We start from the raw sequence: 15,753 nt of genomic DNA on the forward strand, positions 1-15,753 counted from the left end.
TCGATTAAATTTTCAAAATATTTGAATTGGTTTTGAGTTGTTTACGGACGTTTTTAGTTTTCAATTGCTTTATTTATTTTTCTATAAATGCCAATACAATTTTATTTGTTGGGTCAAAAAGCTTAAAAATGTAATACAAGGTTCCTGATACACTGTTACAATAGCAGTGAAAAAATATTAAAAATAAATAGGCATGATTTGTTTTTATAATCATTTAAAATTCAAATGTTGACAAAATGTATCAAATTGAAAAACCATTTTTAGTTAAATATTTATTAAATGTTCAACTTTTATAGCTATAAGGATCAAAAATTTAAAATAAAGTTGCACACAATTAGTTGATTCTGTAACCAAAAATCCCAGACCCCTAATTCTTGAAACTATAATATTTCTTGTCATTATGTTGCAGAAATTCTCAAGTATATATAATACTTAAAATTGTACTATTATTATTAATATTGTTTTCAAGTTTTCCCATGAATCAACGATGTTGTGCCTTATTAATATAAAAGTTGTTCTCTCTCTCTCATACTACTAGGTATGGCTAAATATATATACCTATGTGGCTATGTATAAATAAATAAATATACCATAAAAGTTAAGACCTCATGTCCTCATTAGTCTGAACTAATTGGGTCTGTAATTTGGTTGTCCGAATTAATGAAAGTTCGGGTTAAACAAACTAACCCTTGAAATTTGCCATGTTGCCTAGGTTTATTTAAACACTATGTTTAGTAAAAAAAAAAGAAATGTATTATTTAATATATTTTAAGATATAATGCAACACCGTGATGGCAGCACACACAGTACATTTGGCCTTGCAAATAAGTTTAAATGACTAAAGTTATAAATACTAATTTTCTGATAATACTAATAAATAGTTATAGGTACCTATGTGTATTATTACACAGCCATTCGATTAAGTCCGAATACTGATGGTTTCCGATCTTCGGGATTAATGAGGTTCAATTGTATACTGTATACATACATTATACGTATATATATTTAGCTAGACATACTATGCATTATTTTTTTTTTTTGTGGATAATAAAAATAAATACCAATAATGACACGCCGTCACACGATTTAAGAAAATAGCGCGGCGGACACGACATCATATTATTAATTGATAACAGTAGAAAGCTGTTATCATTGGGAAAATCAGGCCAATGACCATTCCATTCTAAATCTAATAGGTATTCTTTTGACAACTTGACGTCTTGACGTTTCAACTTTTAACACAAAATATTCTATGGTTTTTTTTTCATAGTTCTATCTCGCAAATCGTAATATTCGTTGTTAGGGATCAAGATGTAATGTCGATTGTTGTTAAATATTTCATGTTGTTTATTTATTGTTGTACATTATAAATTTCATTTCCACTCGCCAAATACGAGTAAATTATTGTCTGAATTCTACGAGCAATGCAAACTAAAATGGAAAAGACCGAAGACAAGACAAGACAAGACTCTTTTAATAACAATTACACTACTTACGAGTACCAGGGAAACGACGGTACCAGGGAGAAGAAACACCACGGAAACACTAATGGTTACCAGAACAAATCATCGCAATATGACGAAGTTGTGATTCAATTGTTCAATAAGCAATTTTCGTTGATAAATCAAAGCAAGTGGAAACTTCCTAATCCGGACACCATGCTGAGTCACTGTAAATGGGAGGTAATTTATAACATTGAATTCCATTTTTAACTCTTGTATTGTTTGTACATAAATTAATTAAATATACATTAATAAATCAATGTTTTATAAACATCCAAATGTTCATTGGCATATGAAAATTAAGGTCATTATGTGTAATAACCTTTATCATAATTTGTTAGTTACACAATAACTATCTATGTATCTATATTATATTTTATATTTATTACTGTTTTGAAAAGTTAAAAATTATAATTTATTAATTCATTATAATTAATTTGTTACTACCTACTTCTACCTAAAAAATATTAATAATTGAGTATTTTTAAATGCTAGGAAAAATATTATAACCGAGACTGCCAAGTGAATTGACTTTAAATTATTTTACTACAAAATTTATGAGTAATATAGGTGACTACTAATGTAAAAAAAACCAGTTAATAACTTTAAATTAGACTTGTTATCTATAAAAATGATAAAACATTACAATTATTATGATAGCAGTATAGTATAAAAGATATGTAGGTATTAATACTTACTACCTAATAATTTAATGTACCTAAATGAATTATGTACCTATGTGTCTGGTTGAAAGAGACAGTATACACAATTTCATGATTTTTGAACTCGTATACTACTGAGAATAACATTTGCAATAACCACAAAAATAAGAATAATTAATTTTTTAACTATTCCACTATATTAACATCATGTAGCCATGTAGGTACATAAATAATGATTTATAGAGATTTTGTATACCTACAAGTCGCCAAGGGCGGACTTAAGAAGTCAGCGTTAGGTATTTTAAAATAAATTATTTTTTAATAATTGATAATTATTATTTAGTATCTGTAGTTTTATTTTGTGATACTGATGGTATTTTTACTGAGTTAAAGTTTTATTCATGGAGTCTGATAGACTTGGGTAGTTGAAACAAAATAAATTTTGTTGGCCTTTAAAAAAATGGAGACTCAATATGTAGTTAAAATTTAAATAGCACACAAAGTAATTATATTATATTTTGAACTACATTTACAAGCAAGAATAAACAATCGATTTTGTTGCACAAATAGTATCTATGTTAAGTGCCTACTTATTTTACTATGAGATAATCCTGATGTGGGCTCTAAATAGTTGATCTATGTTCTAAATTTTTTTGAATGAGGAAGAAATATAAAACATAAGCATAATATAATGTCTTGAAATTCTAAGCAGTTAAAAACTGCATAGTACTAATCTTATTATTGTGTCAGGTATATATGGGATACAATCATGGAATACTATATTAGCACATACTGATGTAAATCACGCTACTGAATGTTTTATTAATACATTAAATGACATAATAAAATTGTCATCTGTTAGTTTTAAAATTTCTTCGAAATTAAAAAAAATCAAACCATGGGCGACCACGGAATTAATAAAAGCAATCAGAGATAGAGATCTTCTTCATCTTAAAGTAAAAAAACATAACGCAAATGATAAACTAAAAAATTATTATAAAAACTTCAGAAACAAAGTCACTCAATTAATTAGAAATGCCAAAAATAAATATTATAAATCAGAATTAGAAAAAGCAAATGGAAATCCAAAAATGAGTTGGAAATTAATTAATAAATTCATTGGTAGAGGTAATAAACAAAATATTATGAAAAATACAATACTACATGACGGTATTGAATTAAACCTAAAGGAAAATAGTCAAATTATATCAAATAAATTTAATGACTTCTTCATAAATGTAGCATCAGATTTACTTACTAAATTAAAAAATCAACAAAATGAAATTCATAATTTAGACATATTATCCGACGACCACATCCCAAGTAAACCGATAGTTAATCAATTTATTCTTACAAATGAACGTGAAATTATAAATCAAATCACAAAACTAAAAAATGACTCCTCACCTGGTCTAGATGGTATTACGGTCAATCTATTAAAAGAGAATAAATCTACATTAGCAAACCCATTAAAACATATTTTCAATCTTAGTTTATCTAATGCAATAGTACCCGATCTATTTAAATTGTCAATAATTACACCAGTATTCAAAAAGGGCGAAACTAATCTAATCAATAACTACCGACCAATCTCAATGATCTCAAATATTGCTAAAATATTGGAAAAAATTATTAAAGACAGACTAGTAACATTCCTAGAAACTAATAATATTATTCATAAATCCCAATACGGTTTTCAAAAAGGTAAAGGCACTGATCAAGCCATTGCAGAGGTCACACAATTCATTTACAAAACTTTAGACGAAAGCAAAAAATGCGCTACAGTATATTTAGATCTTGCGAAAGTGTTTGATACTGTTGACCACAACATACTTTTACTCAAATTAAATAAACTAGGATTACGAAATGAAGCTTTACAGCTATTTTCTTCATACCTAAGTAATAGAAAACAATGCGTTAAAATAAATGAATCTATTAGTTCACTGTGCCTTGTAAAATGTGGAGTTCCACAAGGAACAGTTGTTTCTCCCATACTTTTTAACATACAACTAAACGGTATTCACTCACTCCCTTTAAAAAGTCAGCTAGTATGTTATGCAGATGATACAGTTATGCTATGTTCGGGCGATTCCTGGGATGAAATATTTAATATAATACAATCAGATTTAAAATTAATAAAAAATTGGTTAACTAAAAATAATCTATTTTTAAATTTAGAAAAAACGTGTGTTGTCCCTCATGCCTTAATAGATAGTATGTTACCCACCGAAACAAAGATAAAGGTTCACAATATTCACTGTGTACAAATTAACAACTGTTTAAGTGAATCAATAAATATAAAATATAATTACAAATACCTAGGTATTGAAATTAGTAGTAATATGAGATGGAAGAACCATATAGATTTATTAACGAAAAAACTTCGAAAAATGATGTACATATTAAGAAATTTAAATAAAGTTCTAGAATTACCAAAACTTCGGCAGATCTATCTGGCATTGGTGGAATCAATAATTTCATATGGAATAATAGGCTGGGGTGGCGTTTTTGAAAATACATTATCTCAGCTTCAAATTTGTCAAAATCAAATCATTAGGTCCCTGCTCAATAAAGAGCGTATGTATCCAACAAGAAATTTATATACAGAGTTAAATGTACTCCCTGTTAGGAAACTATACTTTAAAATAACAGCAATTTTTTTAAAAAGTCATAATTTATTACAACCCATAATGCATGGTATCAACACAAGATACGCAAAAAACAATTTTTTAATTAAAAAAACTAAAAAAACAACAACTAGTAGATATTTTGAAGTAATCGGTATAAATTTATGTAACAAAATACCATCCGAAATAATAACCCTTACAGTTAATTTATTTAAAAAAAGAATTTTGCAATGGATGTTGGAGTCTCATGACGAATTAATTATATAATCTGTTACAATACTTTATAAATACAATATATTCAATTTTTATCTAATTTTAGTTTAAAAATAATAGATAGCTATATGATTATATATTTTTAAGAATGTACAACCTTCTTTTTTTTTTTTTTTTCTCTCTCTTTTTTATTTAAAAAAAAAAAAAAAAATATCTGTAATTTAAATGTAATGTTATCTTTGAACTCCTGGGCCCCCACACGAGTTCTCTCAGTGGGGCCCAGTATTCATATGTATGTATATATGTATGAAATTAAAATTAAATAAAAAAAAATAAATAAAAAAAATATATAATATTTTTTATTAGCATTCAAGATCTCAATAATATATTTTATTTCTTTGTAATAATAATTGTTACATAGATTAAAAGCATACAAAGATATAATAATAGTATCAGTTAAAAATAAAATACATAAATAATAACTTTTAAAACTTTAGTGTAATTTGTATGTTGAATATATTAAGTAAAATATTTATTTTTTATTTTTAGCTACCAGATTTTATACATTTAAAAAAATCACTTAACGCAGTCAAGGATAAACTTAATGATTTTAACTTAGCTGAATGGCATAAAAATACAAAACAAACAAATCCAGCTGGTAAAGTTCTATCTAAAGTTAGAGGAATTGGACATCCAGAATTATTGACCGGTGCTTGGTTGAAGTTTTTTGAACTGTTAAATGACTATAAACTAATACCTCAAAAAAGCATTGACAATGGTAAGTTGAACAGTGTTCATTTATGTGAAGCTCCTGGAGGTTTTATTTCTGCTCTCAACCATTATATTGTTAGCCAAGAAATAAACATTAAAGTAAGTAATTTTAATTAGTCTTAATGATTGACTTATTTTATTTTATTAATTTTTTTTTTATCATTCAAGTGGGATTGGGTAGGAGTTTCATTAAATCCATATCACGAAGGAAACGGTAATCCTGATTTAATAAATGATGATAGATTCATGTTATATACATTAAACCATTGGTTTTTTGGTAAGGATCAAACTGGCGATATTTTTCAAAAAAACTTCTATAAAGAATTATATACCTTTGTTAAAAACCGTTTTGGCGAAGAAGCAAATTTGGTAAATAATACATTTAATTATTGGTTTATTTTTTATTTTAAATAATATTTTTTATAATCTTCAGGTAACAGCTGATGGTAGTATGGACTGTCAAAATAATCCTGATGAACAAGAAAATGTTGTGATGCGCCTGCAAATAGTTGAGACTATGGTCGCCTTAATGATACTTCAAGAAGGTTTATTTTTATATTTGATATATTTATAAATTTTTGGTTTTGATAATGTTTTTGAATTTTAGGTGGTTCATTTGTTCTAAAAATGTTTACTATGTTTGAATGTAATACGTTATGTAGAATATATTTGTTATGCTGTGCTTTTGATTCGGTCCAAATAAAAAAACCAGTTACTAGTAAGCAGGGAAATTCTGAAGTTTATGTTGTATGTTGTGGATATAAGGGATTACAACATGCAGAACCTTGGATTCATACGTATTTTTCGACTATTGATCGCAGTATGTATTATTGAAAACCATAAATATTTATTGTTACTTACATATGACTTACTTTAACATTTTAGGTGTCTCTGATCACTGTCTGTTCCCATTGAAAGAATTGCCTAAAGATTTCTTATCATCTATGTATAACTGCTCAAAGTATTTTAGTGAACTACAATTGCAAGTTATTGAAAATAATATTGAACGATTTGTTAAAAAAAATGAAAATGATACTAAACATTTAATTGATCTACAATATTCGGTCGCTAAAACATATGCTTATAGATACAAAATAAAACCAATTGACCCATCACAAGTAATAGTTGGACAAAATATACTTCAGGTAATATTTAAATTTGATTTAAAAACCAAATTAAGTGATAAAATGTGAGTTATATATATTTGATAGATACTAAATTGTTTTAAATTAATTAGAGTTTTCAGTATGATTTACCCAAAGTTTCATCTATGAAGTTAGTCATGGATTATTCATTTTCTGAGAAACAGCGTAGGATAGAATGTCAGGCGTCAGATGAAGCAAAGTTACTTCAAGACGAAGTGAATATGTTTAAAGAATATCAATGGCAATACGACTCAACAGTTTTGTGGTTTACCGAAGAGGTTAATTTTTTCATTTAATTTTTTAGTGATATTATAGTAGTAAATTAGTAAAAATATTCATTTCTTGATGAAATTATATTTATTTTGTGTCCTTAGCAAATGATTTAAGATTGGTTACATTTTTAATTTGTTCATATAGGATGCCAAAATTGATTCATCTGATTTTAATATTCAAATGGGTAAACCTGTATCTGTGATACGTAGTTCTAAGTTTTGTGTGGATAGATTAATCGACTATAGTAACCGAGCAAGATCATTATTTACTATTCCTATTGAAGACAACATTAAGCGTAGAGAGTTAGTTTTAAGTTTATTTTTATGTACAACTTTACGAGTAAAATTATTATTTAAATTTGATTTCGATATTAAAATATTCTTCTATGGATTACAGTTACTTTTGGCTTCAAATACCAAGACAGACTATTAATGGTCAATTAATTGTTTGCGATGTAACATCGATTTATATCAGTGATTGTATCAAAAATAATAGAAAACAGCATGATTCTTTGATAGCTATCTTAGAATCATTAGAACAACTTCAAACTTCCGATAGCTTATTACTAATTGGTTATCCATTGCTTACTCAAGTGAATGTTGGTGTTTTCTTAATACTTCTAAATATGTTCCTAAAGGTATTTAACATTTTTTCAATAATAATTTTTAGATTCTGTTTTAGCTGAATATTTCAATTGCATTATTTTATTTTCTATTGTAGACTGGTGTAATGAAACCTGATAAAATGGGTCATGCTTTTGTGTTTTGTTCAAAAGTTAATGACAAACATGTAGATGATTTAATGGCTCTTTTAAAAAAGTTAAAAGAGCATATTAAAGATCCCAGTATCAAGGATATAGTTGAAAAACAAGAACAATCTTTGATATCATTTTTTCCAATTAAGAAACTTATGTGTAAGTAATTTTTGTATTATAGCATTCATTTATTTAACATACTCACAATTTAAATAACTCTAAAAATATACTAATTTATGTTTCAGTTCAACCTATTTATAAAGACATTGTTACTGTTAATTGTTTGCTTATAATCAATGAAGTCAAAAAAACTGTCTGTTCTTATTTGCAACAATAATGAATAATTTGTTATCGGAAGACAATTAACTAATTTTTTTTTCATTTTTAATATATATTGTTTTGTTGAAGTGTTCTACACTCAGTATTTGAACCATTTAGTTATATAAATAATATGTTGTGATAATTATTTTGATAATTATTACTACATAATATATTAATACCATGATAATGTATCATTTACATTTTCACTATTTACTTATACCTAACTTATTTTATAAATATGCTATAACATATGTTCAAGAAATAATTAAAATACGATTATTTTACCTATAAATACATTTTTTTAAATCTTTTGTAATGTACTAATCAAATTTAAATGGCTTATTGTGATTATATTTAGAAAAGACTGATGGTTGAGATATTTTAAGTCATTAATTAATTATAATATAAACCTAATATTATATACATTATATTATATTTATATAATTTATATATAATAATTTAATATTAAATGTATTATTATAAGTATATTGTATAAACATAATATATCTTAATACAATTCAAAAATATAATTTCTTAACCATAAAAGAAATTATGAGAAAAACCAAAGCGAATTTAGTTGCAATGCATTCCAGACTGTTTTTATATTATGAAATTGTTTTTTATCCTAATTAAAATTTTATAAAATAATATGTTATTGAATTAATTATATTGAATATTGATGTTAAAAATACTAAATAACTTGATTGTTATATTTGTACTTAGTATTATTGATGTTATTAAATTGATATTTTGAGATATTAAATAATTTTTTGATGTTTTTTAAAATGTGTCTTGTGTTTTATTTTATGAAATATATCATCAACCGGTTTTACATTTTAGTTGTTTTAATTCTGTAGGAAAAAGATATAAATACAATAGTTCAATTTTTTACAAACCATTGAATAGAAAATGAAGTTAAGATTATATAATATTAATCTGTTTAAAAAAAAAGGAAATTCCCTCTGGTGTGTAGTAGGTGAGAGTGTACCTTGTCATTGATCTTATAATTCATATTAATTAAAATAATTGCATAATATGAAAAATGATTCTGAACGGAGACGGCAGCTCAGCCACATTTCTACGGATATTCTGTCATTTATTTATATTGATATTAGTAATTTCTTAATGTGGTAGATTGAATTCATTTTGCTAAAAGCTAATCACACATAATATATTGTTATTATTAATTAAAATTTGTTTACCTATGATTTACTTATAAAGTCATAACTTAACAATACCGACTTATCATAGAGTATGAAGTGTAAATAGGTTCATGGTATAAAAATTTAGCTTAAAATTAATCTAAAGATTTCAAAACAATGCAATTGTGTATGTTGTATAGAAAATATTAATATAAGTTTTGGCAAAAAGTTTCAAATCTCAACAAAATTATATTTTTTTTCTTCAAATATCCAATGTTGTTAACATTTGAATTTGATATGTGTTGTATATACTCCTGAGGCCTTACGTCCAATATAAGTTAAGTTAAGACAATCATTATAACTTTATTAGCACCAGAGTTAATTTTAATTTTATACTTTAGGATTGCTACAGACCCGATGCTCAGTGCCCATTACACTACTACAGTTTACCTAATACTTCTACCGTGGAATAGAATTTTATCTTATCCCCATTCCCCATTAAGGCTCACATAAGATCTATATAAGTAATAATATTAATAAGAATTTGAAAGGGAAACCTTTGATTATTTTTATGTTTTTCGACGCCATTGCAATTGTGTGCTTATTTCAAATTCCATTAAAATGGATATTGAGTTAATGTTACTCGTAACTAAATATAAAAAAATTCTCAAAATCTAACGTATTAAGTTGACCACACTACAAAAGTAAAAATCAGGTATCGTGATTTCGACGAATTTTTTTATAATTTTTTTGTTTTTTGATATTTTTAAGTGTAGTAAGAACAGCTTAGGAGAAATGTTGTATTTTCAAAAACCTACCGATTTTATCACACGATCCCAGTGTTTTATTCAATTCTGATCAGGACATGTAATTGTAGGTATATTGTGTGGGCTTTTGGCAAGGGCGGGAAGTGAACTATTTCGCACAAGACTGAAATTATTGCTTACATGCAAGATGCAAACACAAACACTTACAAGCAACACGTAGGTGCTATTTTTTGTCATGCCTCATCTACGTTCATCGATCACAGTAAAGATAATGCATGGATTTATCATCTATGCAACAACCAGATTCTACGAAAACAATTTCACGAGAGAGAAAATATGTTTACTCGTCAAGGGGCATTCACAGGCCACAGCTCGTGTGGTGCGAGTGAGTGGTAAGTGGTAACTATATAGTTATAACTGGCAACCAATATGGTTTAAAAGTTGATCTGTAGTCGATTCTTGGTATACTCGGTCGCAACTTGGTTATTGCATGAAACCAAAAATTCAATGTCCAATCACAATGCGAATTGATCACCACGACGCGACACACGACGTATCCTTTAAGTAAGGACTGGAGGTTATAATATTAATATAGGATGCAACCAAAAGTTTATGTTCTGTAAAGACTGAGGTACTTATAGTTTATACTTATACATTTCAGTTTCTGGTTGTGAAACTGTGAAAGGAATACGCAAAGGACTTTTGGGGATTTCCACTTTACCACCCGCTGGACGGAAACGGTCGCTTTCCAACTTTTTAACTTTTTTAACCGTCATCGAAAACTAAATTTTTGGTTGTTTGTTAACTGTGTAACAGAAGTAAAATAAAAAATGAAAATGGGAATTGTAATGATAATAATTTAGTTGTTTAGCAATTATTTTTTTGTGCGAGTTTCTTTTTACTAGCTGTGCCTACTAGTGGATTTATAGTATTTTTTTACGGTGGCGGTGCTATTTTAATATTAATGCTACATAGACCATAAGAACTTATTACGATCAACTTCGAGGTAAATATAAATTTATCCTATTCTGTGGTAAGTGATAATTAAACCCTAAAAAAAAAGTTCAACATTAGTAATGCAAAATAATTTGCAAATGTTCGAATTTTGTCAAAAGTTAAAAATAATGCTTATAAATAAAATCGTTCCTATGTATCTTTAAAATTATTGAATTGCTATAAATAATAACAAATTTTGAAGACTTTTGTATTGGTTTATTAACTTTTTTCGGTTTTGAACAAGGCGAAAAAAGTCTTATCGATATTTACAGAATATTTTTTTTTGTTATTAGTAGAAAAACTTATGACAAATCTTGCATTACATTTTGAAATCTTTGAATTTATAACTCCAAAATAATTTGAAAGCTTTCGTGATTTTGACGATTTTCATCAAAATTCTAATTAAAAATGTTCATCAAAAATATTGTGACCATGTGTATTTTTGATATTTTTGGAAAGGTAGATGGCCAGCTTATGGCGAACGTTATATGGTAAATTTTCATAGTTTTAAGTCAAGTGAAGATTATTTTCAACAATATTTATAGAAAAAAAACTGAAGATATTTCAAAAAACTTTAAATGTCTATAAATAAATGGTTTAAAAAGGAAAAATATACATACTTCGAAAATTTAATCTTGTATAGAAAATTCTAATACAAACATTTGGTGAACATTAGTACCTAGGTTATAGTAACTGACGTTATTAGTTTTTGAGTGACATGAAAAAAACATATTCAATTTTGTGGAAAACTAATTTTACGTACAAATTCATATATTTCCTAATTATTCTGAAAAGTACTGGGAATTTTTATTTTTACGTCGCTAAAGTACCAACTAGATTTACTTTCTTACCAGAACTATAATTGTTGAAGTTGAAAATCAAAACATTTTTTCTGCAATAAAAAATATCATCACTCATCACACACGAAAAAACAACATACATCAATACTTCATTGACCACTGTAAAATATTAAAATATCTTTACTCAGAATTTAAATACAGAAATTAACCATTTAAAATTATTTTTTATTTAGATAGGTATTTAGTTTCGTAGTATCATAGTCTGAGAAGTATCAAGAACGTGATAGATTCCATGGAGTATATGAACCTTCTTTTTTGATTTCGTGCATGTGGCCCTGGTACCGTCATCGCGGTTTCTTCTCGGCATTCTACCGACGGCCACTATTATGCACAAGGAAACAAAGGAAAACTGGTTTTGACCTATACCGCGGTCATTGTAGTTGTGGTATCGAACGCAACTGGTGAGTGCTGAAGGGCACTGTCGAACGGTACTTTTTACTTAAAATCATAATTTTATACTTCCGATAAAACATCTAACTGAATGGTTTTACAGTAATTAATAGCTCTCATTATAAAAAATGTATAGGACAATTTTATCTAGAATCGTAATAAGCCCGATTTTTGATATTCTATTTTAATCGTTTAATATTTTATATGATTAATTTTAAGTTTTTTCTATACTTTTTATAATTTCAATTATTTAATCAATCATTGAATAATGTCGATTTCTTAAGATTTTAGACAAATTTATCTTATACAATTTTAATGTAACAGTGTTTTTATTGTTAATCCATTCAATGAGCCGTATTATTGGAATTACGAAAACATGTTTCTATATATATAAGCGGAACTTCAAACTATCTCCAGAAGATATTTCTTATAAACACATAATATAATTTTTAATTTAAAATAATAAATATCAATAATGACTGTACACATTTTATCTGGTAAATTATTTAAATTTAATTACATTTGAAGCAATTAAAAAAAATAAACAGTTAAACAATTTCAAATTTAATTACAAACAAATTATGTAACGATTCCTATGATTTTTCATTTTAAAAGTAAAGCATTTTTTTTCATCTGACAAAATTATTTCGTCATAATTCAATTTCTATAAGGGTTATCTAATCGTTAGACTAGTTTTTACTGGTGAATTTTGGTAAGTTTCTAGAACTTATATTAAAATACTTACTTTAAAGCGCCTGTATATACTTTTAACCTTATATCCAAACCTAACCCTAACCTAACCCTGTAATTTTATTTAAAATAATATTTGACGACTATAACATTTTTATTTTTTAAATACCTATCTTCAATTGTAACTGGTAGGTGAAAAGAAAGCCTACGGGAAAAAAGCCCGGAAAATAAATGAATGGAAAAAAGTCCACGGAAATAAAAATCCATGCTAGTGCCATACATTTGTACTATTTTATATTTTTACAATATTTCGTTGATTATAATTTGAAAAAGCATAATACAAAAATAGTGCATAATATATAATATATAATAATAAATAATAATAATAACTAATGGCCTAGTAGCCGATGTTACTAAAATCAATAAGATAAAAAAAAACAGTAGTGGGTCCGCTGCTGCAATGTGTATTCATTCCCCTAGTATTAAACTTAACCAACGAACTAATATTATAGGTACTACCATCGGATCAGTTTTGTATGAACTTATAATATTGTTATTTTTATAGTTGTATAATTTTTGTATAAATGTAGTTTAATATAGACGGAATAGGTTATACATATCACTAACTAGTTAATGATATAATTTAAAACAATTTATAATTATAAACTATAACTTATAAAGTTATAACACAAGATATTATGTATGCATGTATTTATATTTATATTTTTTTTCATAGGCTTTTTTTCCGTGATTCATTGCAACTATATGCTGTAACCTACTAACCTATGTTGTAGGCCCTTTGCACACGTGGGTTTTTTTGCCGCTGCTACACAATAAATACGGCGTTGGTAAATGTGATCAAATTGTACAGTATATACATGTCTTGCGGCGCCACTATGTGGTCGCAGTTGAAAAAAGCAGACGCACCCGACCTTAATTTTTATAATAAATGTATAGCAGCAGGAAGCCACTATAGAATTTCAATTGTGAGAAACCAGTTTAATGGTATCTTCAAGGGTAGGGTACTTAAGGGGCTTAAGGTACTCATATCGGCCACCTAAATTTGGGATTCAATTCAATTGTCTGCAAGAAATGTGTAGGTATTTTATCCTTAACCTAACCGTTTTTATATTTATATTAATGTAGTACATACCTACTATTATTGTTCGGATTTATGTCCAACGAATTTTCTCGACATTTCAGTGAATACAATATTATAAAAATCCAAAAAGGGAAGGTAAATGCTCAGCAGAATTGTGTTGTACAGATGATTTTGACCTTTCAAGTCAAGTTTATTGAGTTATAGAGTCATTGATCACTGATCATAATTTTATCGATTCTATATGATTCTATTTATTATATCAGCCTTTATTACTAAATATATTCTATGATATATAGTTATGGCTATTGTAGTATATTATTTTTACTATTACTAGTTGTTTTAATATATAATTAATAGTTAATCATAAACCATATTCAGATATATAATTATTTATATTTTACATTTTTCATTGAATAAATATAGGTAAACAAAAATGCTTTTTATTGATTAAGCATCCGCATATAAACTTGCTGATAATGGCTATAATAATTTATGAATTATTATTTATTAATTACTAATTAGGAGTAGAGTAAAGGCACGTGTGTCAAAAAACGCATGTCGGGCTACACTAACCATCACTAAAAACATAATTTTAATGAATCAATTATATAGTGAGTTAAATAATATATTTCTAAATACAGGATTGATATGCAAAAAAAATTGTAAAATTTACATTTTATATAGTTACTAAAATGTGAAAACAATTTTTTTATTTCTACATAATATTTTTTACATAAAAATCAAGAACTAATTGAAATAGAAACTACATACCTCGTATTAAACAATACCAATTAATTATTTTTTAAAAATTATTATTTAAATAGAAATATTATTTATTATAAGTACCTATATAGTTAATAGGTAGTTAATAAATAATAATAACTAATTTAAAGGTTAACCTAATCATACCCTGGTTCGGGGTTGAATTCTCAGCATCATATTTTTAGGTATTTTTTTTAAAGTTATTATTCGAAATTCACTCGACAGATATTTTTGGATTGCGAAGAGTAGCAACGGCTCTAAACGTTCAGTCTTGTATTTTTTCGATAAATTAAATTTTTTTTTCATTGACCATAATTAATTTAATAAATATTATAGTTACTATTATAGTATATTTATATTATTAGTGATAGAATTAAGGACTCACTTGAGACATACCAAAATAATTAGCCATATCGTTTAAATGTAATACTTAGGTTTGACGGAATTCGGCAATTGCCATTTTTGCTGCAGATAACCTACCCATGCGTTTTTATAGAACGCCGCTTTTTATAATTTACTTTCAATATAAAATTTAAAAAACCTCAACATATTTTAATCTTAGTCCTTACTGTCCTAAGTCTGTATGAAATGGGAAGGAATTTGTGTTGTCAAAAACGAGAACCGTTTGGGAATTCAAATTTTGTAAAATGAGAGCAGTTTGGAATTGACATTTTTGTAAAGCAGAAGCGGATGGCTTATATATCAAAAATATATACCGAATACATTTCGTGATGTAGGCAATACGATTTTATTAAATGTACACGGGTTGGAATCCG

General features: G+C 26.6%; 1 protein-coding gene across 1 annotated transcript; it reads left to right on the forward strand.

Moving 5' to 3' along the window:
• Positions 1-1,118: 1,118 nt before the first annotated feature.
• Positions 1,119-8,885, forward strand: LOC111035441 (cap-specific mRNA (nucleoside-2'-O-)-methyltransferase 2-like). The gene is made up of 11 exons (XM_022317059.1): positions 1,119-1,682; positions 5,554-5,874; positions 5,944-6,144; positions 6,209-6,320; positions 6,383-6,595; positions 6,661-6,920; positions 7,013-7,198; positions 7,338-7,495; positions 7,590-7,830; positions 7,914-8,106; positions 8,193-8,885. Exons 1-11 carry the CDS (start codon positions 1,425-1,427, stop codon positions 8,282-8,284), a joined length of 2,235 nt encoding a protein of 744 aa, XP_022172751.1. The 5' UTR covers positions 1,119-1,424; the 3' UTR covers positions 8,285-8,885.
• The last annotated feature ends 6,868 nt before the right edge of the window (positions 8,886-15,753 follow it).

This window comes from Myzus persicae, unplaced genomic scaffold (assembly GCF_001856785.1).
Source record: "Myzus persicae strain clone G006 unplaced genomic scaffold, MPER_G0061.0, whole genome shotgun sequence".
NCBI lineage: Eukaryota > Metazoa > Arthropoda > Insecta > Hemiptera > Aphididae > Myzus > Myzus persicae.

Bases quoted from the DNA above. Each gene is read 5' to 3' on its own strand.
- LOC111035441 (XM_022317059.1), top strand. From the start codon at position 1,425: ATGCAAACTAAAATGGAAAAGACCGAAGACAAGACAAGACAAGACTCT. The intron at 1,683-5,553 runs GTAATTTATAAC...TTTTATTTTTAG, and splicing joins TGAGTCACTGTAAATGGGAG to CTACCAGATTTTATACATTT. The intron at 6,921-7,012 runs GTAATATTTAAA...TAAATTAATTAG, and splicing joins TTGGACAAAATATACTTCAG to AGTTTTCAGTATGATTTACC.